Source organism: Lactuca serriola, chromosome 9 (genome assembly GCF_051521515.1).
Source record: "Lactuca serriola cultivar US96UC23 chromosome 9, Lser_US96UC23_V15, whole genome shotgun sequence".
NCBI lineage: Eukaryota > Viridiplantae > Streptophyta > Magnoliopsida > Asterales > Asteraceae > Lactuca > Lactuca serriola.
Window position 1 is genome coordinate 157,744,826 of NC_136416.1, and position 22,249 is coordinate 157,767,074.

Here is a 22,249-nt window from a genome sequence, read left to right on the forward strand (position 1 = left end):
TTCATCTTGCTCTTTCACCAAGCTTCCTTTCTTTTCACCAATCCTATAAAACATTCAAATGCAATCTTATTACATTATGTATTAAGAATTAATGAATAGGAACTTAATGGAGTTAGATAGTGGATTTTACCTGAAGCGCAGCCATACTCTTTGACTCTCCCATCTTCTGGACTCTTCAGGCTCTTTGGCCAGACTTGTATCCAACGCCCTTTCTTTTGGCAGTAAACGCAGGTCGGTTCTCCTAGAACGTCCTCGGAAGCATGGTCGGTTGACTTTTCCAACAAATACGCTCCATTGCTTTGCCAAATCATTTCTGATTCAGCAGCAATGAGCATGTAAGTTAGGTCAATGAGGTTGTTGTCATGATTCATCATATAATACTTTCTTTTGAACTCATTATATGATTCAGGAAGTGACTGCAAAACCCAATTCACAGCCAACTCATCTGGGAATGACACACCCAACATTATCAACCTATCAATGTGTGATTTCATTCCTAGAACGTGGGCACACACGGGTTTACCATCTTCATGTTTCATTTCCAATAGGGCTTTAGTGATATTGAACCTTTCAATTCTTCGATCTTGTGGGTTGGGGAGAACAATAGGAGGAGGAGGAGGAAGTGAAGCATGATTTCTCGTTCCTCGATTGAATCGTGGAATACCATCTTCATGTGGAATGCTTGTTCCACGGGATTTGGGAAGACCATAGTTGTCGAACTTTGACATCTACAAAACGGGAGAAAAACATATTCAAGTTAGTTGATTGATTGATTCCTTAGTAAATCACCCAAATGAAATACTAAGGCTAGGACCCAACACAATATTCTACAACTCGGGAGAGGGATGCCGTAACCCTAATTGCAGAATATTTGAAGGTAAGTGAATGACGATTCACTAATTTCCACCATAAAAAACGAAAAAGAAATTTAAGTTTTAAATCTATGAAAACTCCTAGATCCTTTGAGATTCATTGAACTTTCAATGGCATGTTTAAATCTCGATATGCCCCTCTTGTTTGTGACTGGGATGCCGATGATCACAAAGCGGGTGTGAATAACCATGCAAACTTACATGGTGCCCTCACATGTTACAGTCACCTATTCGATGTGCCGGTAAACCACACACGCTCCACCGAACTATGACAAACATTGAGTCACCCTTTGCTACCTTTGCTTAGAACCATTTAGTGTGTCGGTTAACCACACACGCTCCACTAACGTCTTCGCAAGGGCACAAAGTGTAATTTCATGGAATTGCATCAATTCACTTTTGCCTAAGTAACTAAGATTGGGAATTTATGAAAACATTTAGTTACTTTTATACTTCATTATACTTATAATGGAAGGTTTTGTCCTATCCTACCCGTTCGGCTAACGACCCTCCACTAGTCAAGAGTGCGGTGGGTAAGAGTGGATACCCATTCAATCGCCATTTTATAGGCAATTTCCTTAAACACCCCTTATAGACTAGCTTCGTGAATGAGGCCTACTAACGGTAAGACTGACTTTTACTCATATATATATATATATATATATATATATATATATATATATATATATATATATATATATATATAATGTTAGACTTTTAATGTTATATACAGTATAGGGTGTATTTTATACTTTCAAAATACTGGGTGGTCTAATTTAACAATTATACTTTTAATTCAATTAAATTGTAAACCTAAACTTTTATGGATTTATTAAACTTCTTTTAATTATACACCTTAATTAATTAATAAAACCATAAGGGTGTGATTTGAACTTTTTCAAAACTATGCTAGGGTTTTAGAATTTAACATTCCTAATTAAACTTTTAATCAACTTTTAAATTCCAAAACTTGAGGGCAAGTTTTGAAACATTTCAACACATTAGGGTTTAGAATTTAAATATACATCAAAATTAAACAATTAATCAAAATTTAAATTCCAAAACTTGAGGGCAAGTTTTGAAACCTTTTTCAAAACATTAGGGTTTCAACTATTTAAATTTTAAAACAACAAAACTTTTGGGGTTCAAATTTAAACTATAAAACCTAAAGGGCCAAATATGAAACTTTTCACAACAACAAGGATCAAATAACAAATAATTCAAATTAACATTTAATCACATAATTATCCATATTTGATGATTTCTTGCAAAATAATTTATCAATTTTCTTAAAATAATTAATCAATTATCTTATAAGGAAACAATTATCTTATTAATTGATAAATATCTTCAATTACATTAAAAATATAGTCAAATATATCATATAATCGGATTAATATTGATCTAACATGATAAGGTAACTATCCCAATGTAAAAACAGCAAGAAATCCTGAGATAAGCTCTATCTGACGAGTTGACTCGTCGAGTCAAGCCTAGACTCGTCGAGTCACCTTGGACTCGGCGAGTTCAGCTATGGACTCGGCGAGTCCAGCCTCCAAAACACCAAAAATCGAATTTTTCAAAAATATCAAGCATCAATACAATAGAAACCAATCAAGGCTCCGATACCACTGATGGGTTTTAGTCATAAGACATCCTATGTGCTCATACAAACCCTAATGCTTGGATCTAGGTTTCTCTATTGTACATGCTTTGAATCCAAGACCATAAACCCTAACTCTAGCATATGGAAATCAATATTAACATATAATTAGGTTTGTGATGTTACCTTGATTGTTATGTAGCAATAACAATCCCAATTCCTCTTTGAATTTGCTTTGGAAGGCTTAGAGTCACAAGTGTCACTCCTCTAATGGCTTACAAACACCAAGAGCAAATGGAGAAGGTATAAAGAGAGAGGAGAGAGGTAGGAATTCTTCCTTAGGACTTCTTGGGAAGGGTTGGACGAATTCCTAAGCCCTAGGGGGTTTATATAGGTGTAAAGATAGAGTTTCAGTCATTATCCTTATCTAGTTGCTTATCCACCAAGCAACCCATACGATAATCCTTGAATCCTTATCATAGTCGAATTCTAAGTGATTATCACTTCAAATTCGTCCACCATATATATAAGATAATCCTTACCTTATTTTGTAACTATCACATAATTACAATTCAGCCCCTCTAGTTTAATTAATTACACTTGATCACAAAATTAATTCTTAATTAATTATTGACCAATATTAATTAAACAAATATGATTTCTCCTTTAATATATTATTCTTATAACATATTAATAAATCATAATAACCTCTCTCTCTTTATTTATTTCTCCATTCAAGTTGCTTTGGTGAAGGCAACCCAAAAGGACCATGCACCATCGGGTCAAGTACATACCAAAATAGTTATGGACTTAGACACTAATCCAACAATTATAGCCTCTGACCTGACCAATTCTGAAAAAGAAGAGCTCGTGCAAGTGTTGAAGAAGCGGAAACGGGCCATAGCATGGAGCATCACCGACATAAAGGGAATAAGCCCATCCTATTGCTCCCACAAGATCAATCTGGAAGAAGGAGCAAAGCCGGTTGTACAGCACCAAAGAAGATTAAACCCGAATATGCAAGAAGTAGTCAAGAAGGAAGTGGTCAAACTCTTAGATGCGGGAATTATCTATTCCATTTCCGACAGTCCATGGGTGAGTCCGGTCCAAGTGGTGCCCAAGAAAGGAGGGATGACGGTCATAACCAACGAAAAGAACGAGCTAATTCCGACACGAACGGTAACCGGTTGGAGAGTGTGCATCGATTATCAAAAGCTAAACGATTCCACTCGTAAAGACCATTTTCCCTTACCTTTTATTGATCAAATGTTAGAAAGATTATCGGGCCATAGCTATTATTGCTTTCTAGATGGATTTTCGGGTTATTTTCAAATACCCATAGACCCAATGGACCAAGAAAAGACCACATTCACTTGCCCAAGTGGGACTTTTGCTTATAAACGCATGCCTTTTAGGTTATGCAATGCACCCGCGACTTTTCAAAGGTGTATGACAGCTATATTCCACGATATGGTGGAAAATTTCATGGAAGTTTTTATGGACGATTTTTCCGTTTTTGGATCATCTTTCCATGATTGTCTCACTAATCTTGATTTAATGCTTGCTAGGTGTGAAAAAACCGACTTGGTACTCAATTAGGAGAAATGCCATTTTATGGTCAAGGAGGGTATAGTGTTGGGCCACAAGATCTCCAAAATGGGAATTGAAGTGGATAGGGCAAAGATAGACACTATTGCCAAATTACCCCCACTAACTAATGTGAAGGGCATTAGGAGTTTTCTAGGACACGCGGGTTTTTACCGGCGTTTCATAAAAGATTTTTCCAAAATAACTAGACCTCTAACACAATTACTACTAAAAGATGCACCATTTGATTTCACTAAAGAGTGTTTAGAGGCATTTGAATTTTTAAAGGAAAAACTAACTAATGCCCCGATCATTATTGCACCAAATTGGAACTTACCTTTTGAGATTATGTGTGATGCTAGTGACTATGCATTAGGAGTTGTCCTTGGTCAAAGGGTTGATAAGCACTTTCAACCCATATATTATGCTAGCAAGACTCTAAACCCAACCCAAGAAAATTACACCACCACTGAAAAAGAATTACTAGCTGTGATGTATGCCTTTGACAAATTCCACCCTTATTTGGTTTTATCTAAAACTATTGTTTTTACTGACCACTCGGCTATCAAGTATTTGTTTTCCAAACAGGATGCCAAGCCAAGACTGATACGATGGGTGCTACTTCTTCAAGAATTTGACATAGAGATACGAGACAAGAAAGGAATGGAGAACGTGGCATCTGACCACTTGTCAAGGCTTGAGAACCCACAATTGCAAGAAGATAAAGTTGGAGACGACTTCCCGGACGAGTACATTATGGTGACAGTGGGAGAAGAGCCATGGTTCGCGGACATAGCTAATTATTTAGCTACAAAATACATCCCGAAAGACTTTATCAGTCAACAAAAGAAGAAATTCTTTGCTGCATTAAAATATTACTTTTGGGATGAGCCATACCTCTTCCGAAGCTGTGCGGATGGAATCATACGAAGATGCGTATTCGGGAAGGAAAGACGGAAAATACTAGAGCATTGTCATAGCGGGCCCACGGGTGGACATCATGGAGCACACTACACGGAAAAGAAGATCTTTAACATTGGGTTTTATTGGCCCACAATTTTTAAAGATGCAACCCAATTTGTCAAAGAATGTGATGCTTGTCAAAGGGTGGGAAACATTTCATCTCAAAATGAAATGCCACAACATAGTATCCAAGTATGCGAGGTGTTCGATGTGTGGGGAATTGACTTCATGGGACCATTTCCCATGTCTAAAGGAAACAAATACATACTAGTGGCGGTGGATTACGTATCCAAATGGGCGGAAGCACAGGCATTACCAACAAATGACGGACGGGTGGTAGTACGGTTTTTAAAGAAACTATTTTCATGATTTGGAGTCCCGAAAGCCCTTATAAGTGACCGAGGCACGCATTTTGCCAATGATCAATTGGAAAAGGTGTTAAAGAAATATGGGGTCACCCATAAGTTTTCCACATCAAACCATCCACAAACTAGTGGACAAATCGAAGTGAAAAATCGAGCCTTAAAGCGAATTTTGGAGAAATCGGTGGGGAGCAATCGCAAGGAATGGTCGGATAAGATAGATGATGCACTTTGGGCCTTTCGTACAGCTTTCAAAACACCTATTGGTACCACACCATATAGGTTAGTTTATGGAAAGCAATTCCATTTACCGGTGGAGCTAGAACATAAGGCGTTTTGGGCTTTAAAGAGTTGTAACTTCAACATGGATGAACTAAAGAGCAACCGGTTAATGCAAATGAATGCTCTTGAGGAGCTGAGGAATGATGCATACTCTAGCTCATGGCTTTATAAAGAGAAGACCAAGATGTGGCATGACAAAAGGATTAAAGATAAAGACATTCATGAAGGCGAAAAAGTGTTGCTCTTCAACTCAAGACTGAAGCTTTTCTCGGGAAAACTCAAGTCAAGGTGGGATGTTCCTTTTCTAGTGAAGACGGTGTTTCCACATGGTGCTATAGAGCTATTATCAAGAGATGGCACGCCTTTCAAGGTCAATGGTCATAGGGTTAAAAAATATGAAGGAGTCCCCTGGAATGAAGGAATGGAAGAGGTGCTGTTGTTGGAAGGGATTGCAACCACGTAGAAGGGGAGGAGTCCAGCTAATGACTCCCTAAAAAGAAGCGCTTCTCGGGAGGCAACCCGAGTTTCAAGTTTGCATTTTCTTTCCTTTTCTTTATTTTTTTTCTTTTCTTCATCTATTTTTGAGAACATAACTGCTTGAGGACAAGCAATGCCTAGAGTGTGGGGTGGATGGTTTAAAAAATGAGAAAATACATAAATTCTTTAAAATTGTCACAAAATTTTTCAATCTGTAAGGATTACTCGCCGAGTAGGACCGTATACTCGGCGAGTACCTGCCCGAGTAACCCGAAAAAACGCGTAATTGCATATGTACTCAGTGAGTAGCCGATTTACACGAGTGAAATATAAGTCTGTAAAAAAGAGGGTTTTTCACCCATTTCACCTCATACTCACCGTGCACAGCAAATCCTCGAGCAGCCAGGCGATTTTCGCGAGTTCGTCCAATCTCTCCGATTTTCTACTCGATTCTCATCATTCAACCAAAAAGGTAACATCTTTACACTATAAACTCGTTAAAGGTTCGATCTTTATCGTAGATTTGCCCCAATTTTGCTTGATTTCGGATTTGGGGGTTTCCTCAAATTCTAGGGTTTCGAATTAGCCATGAATTAGGTAATATTAGGATGAATTTCTTTATGATTGATGGTTAGATAGGTCATTACAACAAACCCCTGTGGAAAATTGGATTATCAGACGCTATACACAGGTCCGATAATTATACAGTCCCGATGTTCATCCTACTCGCCGAGTAGGTCGTGTACTCGGCGAGTAGATGACTATTCAGACCCAATTTCTTTGTTTTTAATTACTGGGTATTGATTGTTGGTGTGTTTTTTGGTGTTTGTATGCAGGAACCATGGCCAGAAGGGGGCAGTCTTCGCGTGGGGGAAGCCAAAGTGATATTCCATGGCTTTCTTCTCAACACATAACTTTTAAGTCATTCCAAACAAGGGCTAGAAACAGATTGGAGGCCCTCAAGTAAAAGGAAATTCATCTACCGAACGCGGTTGACTGGGGTTGGCTGGGCAATGTAGGGTTGGAGGAGGAGCTTACACCTTATTTGGTGAAAGAATGCAGTTTGGGGTACACCACCATCACGTGTGATGGGTGGTTATAATTGTTCAAAATTCAGGAGTCCGTGCATGTTGAGTTGTGCTGGGAATTTTTCGCTACCATCTCATTCCGAGGTGGTAGTGAGTACTACAATCCCAACATAATCTCTTTTTCTTTGGGTGGAGAGCTGCGACAATACAGCATTGCTGAGTTCTCTTGGAGGTTGGGGATCTATGATCAGAGCATGATGATGACAGAAGATTTTGAAGCATTCTTGGAAAACTACCACAAAGAACTTCCCGAGGCAGTGGTGGCTTCAACATGGTGGAACACGATCGCCAACCGAGTTTATATACCTTCCACCACCCAAGAAGGCCACATCCGCTCACCAATCCACCGCCTCATTCACCGATTTGTTGCCAGCACCATCAACCAGCGGAAGGATTGGGACAAGGTCCCAACCCTTGACATTTTCTATTTATGGAGTATCATTACTCCCAAATCCTTTTGCAACATCCCCTACTGCATTGCCAAATTCCTTGCCGAAGGGGCGGTCAAGGAGAAAATCAATTCAAAAATCAATGGGGGCATGTTTATCACTCGACTGGCCAAGTCATTTGAGATACTAGATCTGCCGCAAGCTCGGGCACTCACGGTTATCCACCCTCCACCATTCAACACGGCATTATATCGGAGGGAAAGGATAATCGAGAAGTTTGGTGACTCATTCACCATCCCACATGAAGACGAGCCGGCGATTCCGGAGGAGCCGGGGAGGCGGGTCAGACAGCGTAGTGAGCGGGTGCAAGAAGACCGACCGGTTATTCCGGTGGAGGAGGACAATCACGGATGGAACCAATTAGAGTACTGCCGCTACTTAGATGACATTGGGCGAGGGGTGAACTATAATAACCAATCTTTTGAATATATTTTTCAACAAATGAATATCGCCCCAAGGCCCGGTCCCGGATATCCATATATTATGGATTGGGATGAGCGAATGAGGAGGAGAGTCGGAGAAGAAGGAAGTGGCACGGGAGGAGCCAATATGGAGGATGAATGATGAAGAATTGTTTTCTTTTATGTTTTTATGTTTATGATGTTTTGATTATGTTTTGGACAAATGTTAAAACACTTGGATGATGTTTGTTTTTGTGGTTGATTATTAGTGTCACTTTTAGTTGTTTAATTTTTTTTTTCAGGATAGAAGATTAGGAGGCATGCTAATTTGTGAGGGTCAAGAAGGGATTAAGAGATTTTCAAGAAAAAAATGGAGTTTTGTCCTTAGGATTGAGTCCGTGAAAGTTGAGAGTAATGGAGTGTGCTATTACTGAAGGAATTAGAAGAGAGGCTCAGTTTGCATTTCCAAACCAGAGTCGAATGGAGCATCAGTTATATTAATTTTGAAACTGACAGTTCTACTCGCCGAGTGCACAAATTCTACTCGGCGAGTACCTGAGTTATTGCACGACATCGTTCTAAGACAAGATCTACTCGCCGAGTCCACGCTACTACTCGCCGAGTAGGCTGCTAATTTTTGAATTCCAGAACTGCTTTGGGCACTTTCACTGCAACATTTACCCATTTCTTGTGAGGAATTGTCTCTGGAGATATTATAAAGAAGCTTGTTCCGTGAAATTTTCGAGTTGTCAACCACACGAGACGCATGACACCCGATCCATGGATGAGCTGTTCCCATGGTTAAAGTCAAGAGAAGAAGGAGCTGAAGAAAAGAGTGTCAACCTATCGACTGCTACCCCAGGGGAGTATGTTCCAATTCTCTCTTTATATTTGCATTTTTGTTTGCATAATATGCAATGAGGGCATTGCATAAAATAAGTGTGGGGTAGGGGGTTGGTCACATAAATAGAAAACTTAGAATCTTAATTTAGGCTAATTTTAAAAAAATTTGTTGCATACCAAAAATATTACTTAGAATTTAATTTAGAAAATTTTGGTAAAAGTAAAATTAGGATTCCATGTTAGAATTGTGTTGATAATTGCATGAAAACTCAAATGTTTAGTTGAGCCTATATACGTTCTGGTGCATTTGTGGCTTCCTTATTCCAGTGAAATCATGGGACAAAAACACGACCCCGCTTGGCCCGAGGGATGCAATATGTTTAGCAGCCTAAACCTGAAATGTATCCAGGAAAATTGTTATTGTTAGCCAATAAAGGTTGAGATTGAGCGCCCCTGCTTAAGCATGTAGGGATTTGAGTGAAAAAAAAAAAAAGAGGTACATGTAAAAAAAAGAGTGAATTACAAGAAAAGTTGTAAGAGTTTTGGAGCAATTAAAGTGAAGATCAAAAGATCAAAAGATCAAAATTCCAAGAAATTCAAAAAGTTGAAGATACCAAAAATCAAATAATAAAGGTGGTGAATTCAAAGAGATCAAAGATCAAATTATCAAAGGAAGTGAAGAATTCCAAAAGAGCTCCATAGTGGTATCGAAAAGTTGTAATTCTAGATTATGTATGCTTGGGTTGCTCAATTAAAAACACCTTGAGGGTAAGAGGTTTTCTGCGGATGGATTCGGAGGGTTGCATAAAATGAGCATAGTTCGGGATGAGTGGGAAAGTGTTTATGAGGATTGTGAGTATTTGGAGTATGCGAGGTCCTTAGGAAAAATTTTAGACACAAATGCATGCGTTGCGGTCTTGGCATAATGGCTGGGTTAGATTGGAGTTGTCATATGTGATTTTAATATGTTTAAAATTTAGTTTTGCTTGGGGGCAAGCAAAAGTCAAGTGTGGGTATTTTGATATGTGCATAATTTGTTAATTATTTAATACACATTTGTATTCATTTTTAACTAATTATGTGAATAATATGGACAAAAGGTACTTAATATTGTTAAAATTTTGTTTTCAGTCCAAAAGACATGCTTGGGAGTGAAAGGGAACAAGGGAAAGCAATTGAAGACCAAAGAATGAAGATTGAGGAACAAAAGCCCATCTACTCGGCGAGTACACGAGTATACTCGGCGAGTCCAGCTGAATATTCCAGAAGATAGCCACGACTCCTGATTCAAGACGGATAACAACGAGTCTACTCGGCGAGTTGGGTCTGCTACTCGCCGAATACCCCCTGTTTTGAGATATCTATAAAAATCAAACCTTTATCTGATGGGACTACTTTTCTGGCGATTTTTGAAGATCCTTCTGCGATTGAGAGCCCTGGAAGACGCTGAGGAATTCTAATCTCCAACCTTTTGAAGAATTGAAGCAACTAGGTTAATCATTCCACTTAGCTTTAGGATTTGAGTATGTCTAATCTAGTTAAACTTGTTTTTGTGTGTGATTTTACTGCAACTATGAGCTAATTTCGTTTTTGTTTCTGTTTGGGGAATACCAAGGAACTCCTATGTTTTAATTCTTAGTTTTTGATTAATTGTTTATTGGTGATCTATTAATTAAGTTTGTTAAAGACCCTTATGCATTAATCACGATTATTTTCTGTTAATTGGAAGACAATTAAGTTGCGTGAAAATCTCTTAGTTGTTAACCTCATATGTCTATGTGAACACTAACTCATATGCTTAGGAATAATGATTATGAAACTAAGATTAATGAGACAATAATTAGATTAATGTGTGAGCTTGTTTGAGAAACCATCAAACAAGAGGTTAATTGAATTACTAAATTGATTAACCACTACAAATCTTATTTAATCCAAATTATTAATCTAGGGAATTAATTAGTTTAAACACTTGATCACCGCTTAAATTAGTTAATTGTCTAAGGGCTAGGAGTAATGAACATGAACCTAACCACTTTAATTGGTAGCCAATAATAATTAATCTATCATAAATACAAATAACCATAGGAGTGAATTGGTTGAACCTAAATAGAAACATCTTTATCAAATTTGGTGAATTAGTTGTTTGCTTTAGTTATTTAGTTAATTAAGTGTTTTATGGTATGCTTAAGTTTCTAGTCTTGTAAAACTAGAAGAAAACCTTTTACTTTCATTAATTGTTTTTTAGTTAAAATTAGTTATTAGTTTAATTTTCCATTCCCTGAGTTCGATACCTTACTTACTAAACTATACCACTAAAAGACAGGTTCACTACCTTTGTGTGCTAAATATATTAATAAAAGTAGGGATAAAACAAGTGCATTTTACACACATCAGTATCAGAGCAGAGGTTTGATACATTGTTAGAAGCCTTTGGAACACTCATCTGTGGCGCAGATCAAACTTTTCGTTTGCTATTGCTGGTATCCGTTGTTGATGTGTTTTTGTTGGTGAATTTCGTTTGTTTTATGATATTCGTTTGCTGTTGCTTTTGATTCGTTGTTGTTGTTCGATTTCTTATTGTCTGATTGATTGTTTCTGCTGGTTTGTTACTCCTCTCATTCTCAGATTGCTATACTGTTATTGTGGTTATTTATTCATTGTCAACATGACTGGAAATGATGATTCCCTTCAGTCAATCAGTACTCGTCTAGATGGAAAGAATTATACGTATTGGCGTTACTCTATGAAGAACTTCCTTCGTGGGAAGAATATGTGGGGCTATGTCACCGTGACTAAAGCCAAACCCTCAGTGCCTCAAACTGAGAATTTTGATTTGTTGCTTGATGCTTGGGAGATTGATAACTCCAAGGTCATTACTTGGATTAATAACTTTGTTACCCAGTCTATTGGTATGCAGGTGGCTAAATATGACACAACAAATGAAGTTTGGAATCACTTGGAGAGACTGTATACTCGGTCCAACTTTGCTAAACAATACCAGTTAGAATATGATATTCGTGACCTTCAACAAAATGACCAGATTATTTGATTTCTATGTTGTTATGTCTGATATGTGGGATCAATTGGCTCTTACTGAATCTAAAGAGTTAAAAGATTTTGAGCCTTACATTGCTAAGAGGGAAGAAAAATGCTTGGTCCAGTTCTTGATGGCATTGCATTCTGATTTTGAAGGCCTACGTGGAACCATTCTTCATTGCTATCCTCTTCGCTCAGTGGATTATGTTGTCCATGAGTTAATTGTAGAAGAGACTCGTATCAAGTCTCATGCGGATAAAGGGTTTAAAGCAACCTCTATTCCTACTCCCCATCCTGATGTGCTTGTTGTTTCCTCTAATCAGTCTTAACAAACTTCAAGGGTTGCTTATGATGAGTGTGTATTCTGCAAACAGAAAAATCATTGGAAAGCTCAGTTTCCATTGTTAGTCAACAAGGGTAAATCTAGTCAACCTCAGTCGGGACAACAAAATAGGTATGGTCAACAGAAGTTTCAGCCACGTTCCTCTGGTACTTCTCAATGGACCCCTCATACTTCACAGTTTGTTGATGCTGCTATACCACCAGTTGATATAGAATCTGTTGGAAACATGCCACCATCTGCATTGGATCCCAAGGTGTTTGAGAGTTCCAGACAATATTTGGCCTCTGATCCCACTTCCATGTATGCATCTATGTCTAATTATGGTCCTACTCATCTGGTACATCAAGTATTCCCTCATCTTTGTGGATTTTAGATTCCGGTGCAACCCATCATATGACTCCTCATTTGTCATCATTTACTTCTTTGTCGCAAGTGTCATCTATTTATGTTAAGTCTGCTAGTGATACATCTATGCTAGTTAAGGGTTTTGGGTCTGTCTCTATTTCTCATATCACTCTCCCTGATGTTTATTACATTCCCAAACTTACTTTGAATCTTGCCTCAGTCATTCAACTATGTAAGTCTGGTAACTGGGTGTTCTTTTCTGATTATGTCTGTGTTATACAAGATCAACACACCCAGAAGATGATTAGGACCGGCCGTAGGGTGGGGGAACTGTATGTATTGGAGGTTCTCAAAGTATCTGTTGTTGCTGCCTCCAACATTGATTTATCTTCTTTTCGTTTGAGTCATTTGTCATCTGAGTTTTATCTTTGGCATTCTCGTTTGGAACATGTGTATGTATCACGTTTGAGTTTTTTCAACATCTAGTGGTGTTTTGGGTCTTTTAAACACTTGTGATATTTCTAATTGTAGTGGTTGTAAACTGGCAAAATTCTCTGCTTTACCTTTCAATAAAAGTATGTCTTGTTCAATGGCTCCTTTCGACATTATTCATTCTGATGTGTGGGGTCCTGCACCAGTATCCATAAAGGGTGGGTCAACCTATTATGTATCTTTTATAGATGATTATACTCGATATACATGGGTTTATCTTATGAAACGCATATTTGATTTCTTTGATATTTACAACAATTTTAGAGCTCTTGTTAAAACTCAACATTCGGTTGTGATTAAGTGCTTCAGGTGTGACTTAGGGGTTGAATATACCTCTAATGATTTTACTCAGCTACTTGCTTCTGAAGGTACCATACACCAGTCCTCGTGTACTGACACACCTCAGCAAAATGGTGTAGCAGAACAAAAACACTGTCGTATAGTTGAGGTTGCCCGCTCATTGCTCCTATCTACGCAGGTCCCTGGTGCCTTTTGGGGAGAAGCAGTCCTAACTGTTGTCTATGTGATTAATCATGTCCCTACTTCATTAAATTCAATAATGTCTCCTTTTGAGAAGCTATATGGTCATCTACTAGACTACTCTTCCTTACGAGTTTTTGGATGTACTTGTTTTGTTCTTCGTCCTCATGTTGAAAGGAACAAGCTGGGGCCGAAATCTGCTATTTGTGTATTTTTGGGGTATGGTATTAGACAGAAAGGATACTGTTGCTATGATCACGTGAGTCAGAATTTATATGTTTCCCGGCATGTCACTTTTTTGGAACATATTCCTTTCTACTCGATTCCTGCTACAACCCACAATGTAACAAAGTCTGATCTTCTGCATATTGATCCTTTTAATGAAGAGATAGAGGCTAGAGATCCATCTATTCCACCTGATCCTTCAGCTCATGAAACACCCACTTCTTCAGAGAGTTCCTCGACTCCACCTGTTCCTGAGCCTGCTCCTCTGATTCTTGAAATTGAGGATCTAACTCCACCACCACCTCTCAGGAGATCGACTCGTCCTGTCAAGTCCACCAAGCTTCCAGATTTTTCTTAGTCTACATATTCAGGACCATTTGCTTCATTTATAGCGAGCATTCATCATCTGTCTGAACCTAAATCATATAAAGAAGTTGTTTTAGATCCTCTTTGGCAGAATGCTATGGCTGAGGAACTCACTGCTCTTCATCAGACTCATACATGGGATTTGGTTTCCCTTCCTCCTAGGAAACATACGATAGGTTGTCATTGGGTGTACAAGATAAAAACAAAAGTTGATGGGTCTGTTAAGCGGTACAAGGCCAGACTTGTAGCAAAAGGGTATTCCTAACATTATGGTTTTGACTACGAGGAGACATTTGCCCTAGTTGCAAAGATGACGACAGTCTGTACTATGATTGCAGTTGCATCCGTTCGACGGTGGAAGATCTTTCAAATGGGTGTCAAGAATGATTTTTTGAATGGTGACCTCCATGAAGAGGTTTATATGACTCCTCCCCCAGGAATTCAGCACCGGTCGGGTGAGGTTTGTCGGCTTCGCAAAGCTTTGTATGGTCTCAAGCAATCCCCTCATTTTTGGTTTGAGAAATTCTCCACATTAATTACCTCTCTTGGATTTGTACAGAGTAATCATGATTCTGCTTTGTTTATTAGATGCCGAGTGGAAGACGAATTCTTCTATCCTTATATGTGGATGACATGATTATTATAGCGATGACCATGGTGGTATTGAGTCTTTGAAGCATGATCTAGCTCGTCGATTTTCTATGAAGGATTTGGGCTTGCTGCGTTATTTCTTGGGTATTGAGGTAACTCAGTCTAAGAAAGGGTATCTTTTTTCCCACACTAAATATATATTTGACTTGTTTACAAGGGTGGGCCTCTCTGAAAATCGGATTGTTGATACTCCTCTTGAAACCAATGCACGCTACTCTCCTATTGATGGTGTTCCTTTGTCCGATCCGAATCTTTATCGTACTGTCGTGGCAAGTTTGGTCTATCTCACAGTTACTCGTCCAGATATTTCTCATGATGTTCACATTGTCATTCAGTCTATTACTGATCCTACCTTTGTTCATTGGGGAGTCGTTCTCCGTATTCTGAGATATCTTCGTGGCACTCAATTTCAGACCCTCTTGTTTCCCTCGACGTCTTCTCTTGAGTTACGTGCCCATAGTGATGCTGATGGGATGGTGATCGCCATGATCGTAAGTCCACCACTGGATTTTGTGTATTTCTTGGAGAGTCTCTCATTTCATGGAAGAGCAAGAAACAGGATGTTGTCTCTAGATCTTCCATGGAGGCTGAATATTGTGCTATGGCTGTAACTACAAGTGAGATTATCAGGTTACGGTGGTTGATTGCGGATATGGGATTTCACATTTCTTCATCCACTCCATTGCATTGTGATAACAAAAGTGTGATACAATTTGTGAAGAGTTCTGGTTTTCGTGAGCGGACGAAGCACATTGAGATTGATTGTCATTTTACCCATCATCACCTATAGCTCGGGACCATTTCGCTTCCGTTTGTTTCATCAACCTTGCAGCTTGTGGATATTTTTACGAAGGCTCTATCGGCTTCTCGGTTTCGGTGTTCTTATGTGACAAACTCCCAATGCTTATTGTTGTGGCATTGTGAGTTTGAGGGGGGGGGGGGGGGGGCCTTTATATTATTAGCCCGCTTGTTTATGTGCCCTTTAGTCTTTAGCACATTAGGGTTTTGTCTAGCTAGTATTTATATCTGCTTTATTCTTTGTATTCTTTATGCTTTTCATTTGAGAACCCTTGTAATTTCTCTTTATCATAATCATGTGGCAATGTTATCACTTTATATGTATGGAACCCTTGTGATATATACTATAACTTGGTTAAGATTATACTCCAATAATCTTCCATCAAAAAGTCATTTTTAACGCTTATTGTCTCTAAGTTGACTAGCCCGAATTTGCGGGCGTTACATTTTTCAAATTAAAAGTTAAATGGAGTAGGAAAAAATATTTAGTTTTATGTGTTGTAGGTTAGGAAAGATGGAAGAGAGAAAAGAGAAAAGAGAGATAAAAGTTAATTTGGAGTTGAAATAATAGTGAGTTGAATTTGGCGGGAAGGTATCGTTTAGAGGTGATAATGGGTCTACTTAAGTTGGGTTCGAGTTCAACCCATTTATTAATTGGGTTGAAGTTTTCAACCCAATCCAACTTGTTTATTTAAATGGATTAATATTTCCAACCCAACCCAACATTTTAGATAAACGAGTTGTCATCAGACTGTCATTTTTATGTAGTTCCAGACTCAACCTACTACATAAATTGATTAAACTTGGGTTAACCCATTTAAAAAAAAAATACATTAACTAAATATTACACCAATTAAATTAGTTCCAAACATAAATAAAGTTTCAAAGTATGATAAATTAGTACAATCCTAATTCACGAACACATAAATTGTTCAAATAACATTAAAAATATTTAATTTCGAAATGATTTTGAAGAGTGATTAATACTGTCGGTGCTAAGAAAAAGTAAGAGAAATAAGATTGGATTTTTTTTTAATATAAATAATAACACAACATTATAATTTATAAATTATTGCTTTGATTAAACATGATAATATTCAAGTACTTTTTAAATTAAATATATATTAAATTTTAATGGATTGGAGGGTTAATAATTTTTACTTAATCCAACCTATTATTTTATTTTATTTTAAACAACAAATATACTAAACTACTCCTAAGTTATTCCACCTATATCGAGTTCGAAACTTGAACATTAATACCGGATACCTCTGGGCTAGAAGCCCTTTGGGTTGATCAATTTAACTCAAATGAACTGAAAATCTCAATCTAACTCACTAATTTTGGATTGGGTTAACAGGTTGGATCGATTTTTGCAGGCTTTAGTTCCGTTCCTCGCCCTAATGTTTTAATTAGCACTTGTTCGTATTATATTTTAAAACATTCATATTGATAACTAACTATTACCAATGCTATTATCATTTGGTGTGTAGATGATCGGTAAGTAACTCAATTTACTCGATCAAATATGATTATAGAACGTTTTTAAGGTAACATGTGATTGAAACATTGATTTTTTTTTCATCCTTTACTGATCATCGTTCACAAATGTTTCTAAAGGTTTTTCGTTTTTGGAATACTTTTTATAAAGAAAAGGTTAAAGAAAATGTAAACTTTTGAACGTGGCACCACAATAACAACCCAATATTCATATCTTTTCACCTTTGTGTGTATGTGCACATACAACCATCTTTATACTTATGCATGTATTGTGCCTGTAATCGATAGTATATGCCACTGGGTGGTGGGGTGGAAAGAATGATTCCCTAAGTTGACAACTGACAAATAGATTTCCTTAGGGTTTTTTTTTTTTTTTTTTTTTTGGTATGTGCATGTTATGTCGACAAATTGAGTCCCATAAATCAAGGGACATTAGGAAGAGTAAACTTTCCATAAAAGCCAAAACAATTTTACTTTTTTTTCAAATGCTTGATACGACTCATTCATAAATATTTCTTAGATACGAATCGGACATATATGACTCTTTTTTAAACAATATTGTTCTAAATCTAGTGATTATCGAGTGAGACGTGAAACACGCGTTTTTGTTAATTGGTATATGGAAGATAGTGATGGCCAAAAGGATGTTCCATTCACATAATAAACGTCCTTAAGTTCTTTTATTGACTTTTGGGGAAAACTAAAGGTAAAGATAAGCTTATAAGTTTAATCTTGTTCAATCAACTTTTAATTAACATGATATCTTTTGGAAATCAGTTCTAAAAGATCATGTTTAATTGGACAATGAAATAAGGAGCCTTATTATCTAAAATAGAGTTCGACTTTGATAAGTGTATAATCTTTAAAATGGTTTTATAAAATAAAATGGACTAAATATACGATTATTTCACAGTTCACATACAATTTCCCTTTTTCATTGACCAAAGTTTTTAGATCTACAAAAAGCACTTATTTTATATTACATTTATTTACTTGATTTAGATCTCAAAAGTGCAACATATTGGGAGTGTAGATTGTAGAACATACTTTTAATCTTTCCATTAAAATCAAGATACATACATCCAAATTGGACACAAACGGGTGCATCGTGCACATGCTCACACCTACTTACACATGAGTTCAAAACAAAATGGTCACACATGGGTGTGATGATTATCACAAATGCACAAATAGTTAAATACCAGGTTCAAAAAGATAATAAATAATAGGGAATACGATATGCTCAAATCATTAGGGTATTATTGACATGGAAGAATCTTGTGTTTTTAGCCACTAAGAAATTATGGCAACACATGCCTCTTGTCAGGCTCATTTGTGCACGAATTTGTTCCAATTACAAGAATATATGTCCTTTAAAAGTGTTATAATCACATCACAAATTCCTAAAACCAAGTGCTAACTTGCTTAATTATTGTCTATTCCTACACATTAATGGAACCACTTTTTTAGCCGAAATGAATGACTTGTAGTCAGCTGATTATGAATGCAACAAATCAAATAGGTACACAAGTTATACACTATTCGTTAAATAAGAGCTAACATACAACTATTTCAACGAATTACACTGAGTCATAAACTATTTATTAAAAACGAGCATCATTCAACTATTTCAACGAGCATATCCCTTCTTTTTTTTTCCATGACAAATTCTTATCATGTGTTTTTCTTTTTCTAAATGCACAAAAGGACCACAAACTCTCAATTATTTGGCCATTAAAGTATATACATTATACACACTTTATGGGTGGCCCCTACGATATGAGAAACATCAAACTTGGTTGAGCTACAAAATTTATAAAGAAAGGTCCCTTGCATACTGTAACATTATTTTTGTTCTGCAAGTTTGATATCTTTAGTCTTAAAAAAAACGTTTTCTTGACTTTATATTAGATAGAAATCATACCTAAAATGTTAAGAAGCAAGATCACAACAAAGGAGAAAAGAAACACATAAACTTTCAATGGAAGAATAATGAAGTTGGTTAATAATATGATTACACTTAATAGTTTGTAAACTCTTATATTACACTAGAAATACCATTTGCATGCCCTTTTGATGGGGGTATAACAGTGTGTAGATTTTTGATCATCTTATTGAGTTTTTTTAATTTATCTTCATTACCCATCTCTAAATGTCTCTCTAAAACACGAAAACAAGTCTTACTTAAATGCCTACCTCTTTCAAGAATCTGTAAAGAGCATTCAAAAGCTTCTTCTACTCTTCCATGAGAACACAGGCTTCTCACAAGAACATCAACAGCATGACTATGTGGACAATACCCTTTATCAATTAAGTACCTCCAAAAACCCATGGCATCATCAACTTCATGATTTTTGCAGAAAAGTTTCATTAACATTACAACTGTTTCTGATTTGGGGACAAAGTTTCTACTGATCATCTTGTGATAAAGCTCTAGAACACCATCGATTCCAGTTGACTTCATCAATCCTGAGAACATTGTGTGAAATGTAATGTTGTCATGAAGAAGATTATTAGCTTCCATTTCATCCATCAATTTAGTTGCAGAGTTGATGTCACGTGATCTGATGAAAGCATTCATTAAGGCGTTGTAGACACCAGAATCTGGGAGTAGGTTTCTCTTAGGCATTTCAGCGAACAGTTGTTGTGCATAGGTTGTGTTGTGAGCAATTCCTGCTCCATGGATCAAAGTGGTTAGTGTCTTTAACGTGGGCAAGCAGTTTGCTTGTTCCATTTCTTCAACAAGTTTTAACCCATCTAGAAACCGACCTCTTTTGCAGTAAGAATCAATTCTGATGTTGTAAGTTACAATGTTGGGCTTGAAACCTCTTCGAATCATCTCATGGTAGAAAAGCTCTACAGAAGTGACATCACCAGATTCTTTAAATCCAAGAAGCAAAATATTCATTGTTTTGGTGGTGGGGGAGAATCGGGAATATAGCTTGTTGAATACCGACTTCGCTTCCTTCATTTGCCTCTGTGTGCAGAATGCTCGAAGGAGAAGATTGAATTCATCTGTACCAAATTGCTTGTGATCAGAAAGTTTATCCTCCAATTTCTGAAACGCTTCAAGGGTTTCTTCAAAAGATTGAAACTTTGCGATTCTTGATAACATGATGCTCATGGATTTGAGGGTAAGCAAGGAAGGGTGTGTTTTGTGAATTTCTTCTATCAACTCCCACACCTTGTTGAAATTCCGCATTCGAGTTAATATATGAAGTGTTTTTTCAAATGCATCTGAACTGGGACAGAATTGGGAAAACTGGAGGGAGAATTTGAAGAATTCAAAGGCTTTAAGGCCATTAGAGTGCGATGCAAAGAGATGGCCAAGAACATTTTCCACAAAGGAAGTTGAAATAGTGGTTGAAGGGATAATTTGGGCAAGTTTTGGATGAATGGGTTGATCTGGAAAAGGATGGTCGTTGATGATTTTAGTAATTTTCTTGATTTCAAACTCCAAATCTGAAGAATAGAACCGGAAACCAATGGTGGCTGCTACTGTTAGCTGTTGAAGAAGTGGAACTTGAAGAAGTTGATTGCATCTTCCTAGGAAGAGCATAATCTTAAACAAATTAAGAAACAATATCAGTCTCTATAGGTAGCATATACACTATTTGTTCATCTATTTTTAGCAATCAACTACTGCACAACAGGAACCCAAATGATATAGCCTGAAAAGATTGCAGATAGAAGCTACCAAAAACCCTAAATTAGGGCAAAGTTTTGCAGCTAACTAGCGTTGTAGAAATGCTCATAGAAAAACGAAATAAATTAGAACTTCAGTAAGGTGAAATGTAACGTTGTGTACATAAGTGCACATAACAGAATACTGTGATTGGAATCTCATGTTGTGCATAGAGTTTATATGCAACGCTTGGGTTTATTGAAGTAACAAATCTTGGAATTGATTTGTTCTAATTTGAAGCAGTTAATTAGTGGAGATTGTGTCATTCCTTATGAAGAGGCAAAAACACATGGGAGGGCGAAATTGATTAGAAAGGAGCTCAATCAACCAATTCCAGCGAGTCCACCATGAAGATTTAAGACATTTTGCCGATTGAGTGAGCAAGTACCTGAAATTTCACTTCGCAACTACGACGAATGCGTTACGTGAGCAATCTTCGGAGCTCTTTGTGTACTTGGTTTTCCTGTTATTTGGGGTTTAGGGTTTTAAAAAGTTTAGATACATATCACATGGACATTGAATGGAGAGATTGAAGTTAAAGCGCCTGAAGCCGAATGAAAACGTTTGCAAGACAAACTTCTATGTGTGTAAAATCACAAAAATGTTTTTTCAAAAATTATTATTTTCTTAAAACAAATTCAGGATTGCCTCTGCAGTACTTATCATTAACTAAAATTTTAAACCAAAGAGGCTTCTAGTCCAGCGGTATTAGGTGGTGTCCTTCCTCTCATAGAGATGTGTTAGTTTAGAAATAAATTGGTATATTTGTATTTGCCGGTTTAAAAAAAAAAACTAAATTTTTAAAACCAAACAGCTAGCGATTGAGGGGTGCATGTTATCAATGTTCCAAAACAATGGCTAAGGAAATATAACAAACAGTTTTTTATGTTTTATAAAACTCCAACATCCAACATTTAAAAACAGAAGAAACGAACTAATTGACATTTGTATTTACCTGGCCATGGTTTATTTTATTTCTAATTTGAAGTAAGGTCACTCCCTTATATAGTCAGACCTCTATATATCTATTACAAAATAACATAATCAAACAATGAAATTAGGCATGAAAACAACGAAAAGGTGGCGTGCCCCCTAGTAAAGGAAGAAACAAAACAACAAACAGAAGAAACCATTCAAAGGGGAAAAAAGATACATGTACACAGTAAACAAAAACAAAAAACAGACGTTACGAGTTTGTTGTTGTCAATGATAGGTCGATGTATATGGATTGTTGACCAAGTACCATGATCGAAAGTAATGTAAGCAAGTGTTGACGGTAGAAAGAAGCTGCAAAGGACCGGTGAAAAAGAAAACAGAGGAAAGGAGGTTCAATAGAAAAACAATGTGTGTCCAACCCTATGTAGATACATGCATGTTAAAAAAAATAATAATAATAAAAAT

General features: G+C 37.0%; 3 protein-coding genes across 4 annotated transcripts; 2 read left to right on the forward strand and 1 right to left on the reverse strand.

Annotated features, from left to right (window-relative positions):
* Nucleotides 1-5,751: 5,751 nt before the first annotated feature.
* Nucleotides 5,752-6,132, forward strand: LOC145076195 (uncharacterized). Its single transcript, XM_079022156.1, has one exon. It carries the CDS (start codon nt 5,752-5,754, stop codon nt 6,130-6,132), a length of 381 nt encoding a protein of 126 aa, XP_078878282.1.
* A 5,460-nt stretch (nt 6,133-11,592) lies between these two features.
* Nucleotides 11,593-14,206, forward strand: LOC145076196 (uncharacterized). The gene is made up of 5 exons (XM_079022157.1): nt 11,593-11,894; nt 11,968-12,262; nt 12,338-12,643; nt 12,760-13,103; nt 13,183-14,206. The coding sequence occupies exons 1-5, from the start codon at nt 11,593-11,595 to the stop codon at nt 14,204-14,206; spliced, it is 2,271 nt and encodes a 756-aa protein (XP_078878283.1).
* Nucleotides 14,207-19,116: 4,910 nt separating this feature from the next.
* Nucleotides 19,117-21,413, reverse strand: LOC145073883 (pentatricopeptide repeat-containing protein At3g61360-like). Of its 2 annotated transcripts, none has more exons than XM_079020354.1 (2): nt 19,933-21,413; nt 19,117-19,836 (listed from the first exon to the last, which is right to left on the reverse strand). In XM_079020354.1, the coding sequence occupies exons 1-2, from the start codon at nt 20,720-20,722 to the stop codon at nt 19,202-19,204; spliced, it is 1,425 nt and encodes a 474-aa protein (XP_078876480.1). In that variant the 5' UTR covers nt 20,723-21,413; the 3' UTR covers nt 19,117-19,201. The 2 variants fall into 2 exon arrangements, with proteins under 2 accessions (XP_078876480.1, XP_078876479.1); XM_079020353.1 differs by having other exon boundaries at nt 19,117-20,725; nt 21,237-21,412.
* Nucleotides 21,414-22,249: the final 836 nt, after the last annotated feature.

Excerpts from the sequence above, each read along its gene's own strand:
- LOC145076195 (XM_079022156.1), top strand. The coding sequence starts at position 5,752 with ATGGATGAACTAAAGAGCAACCGGTTAATGCAAATGAATGCTCTTGAG.
- LOC145076196 (XM_079022157.1), top strand. The coding sequence starts at position 11,593 with ATGACTGGAAATGATGATTCCCTTCAGTCAATCAGTACTCGTCTAGAT. Across the intron at positions 12,263-12,337 it reads TTCCTACTCCCCATCCTGAT|AAAAATCATTGGAAAGCTCA; the intron begins GTGCTTGTTGTT and ends TTCTGCAAACAG. Across the intron at positions 13,104-13,182 it reads CATTCTCGTTTGGAACATGT|TGGTTGTAAACTGGCAAAAT; the intron begins GTATGTATCACG and ends TTCTAATTGTAG.
- LOC145073883 (XM_079020353.1), bottom strand. The coding sequence starts at position 20,722 with ATGCTCTTCCTAGGAAGATGCAATCAACTTCTTCAAGTTCCACTTCTT.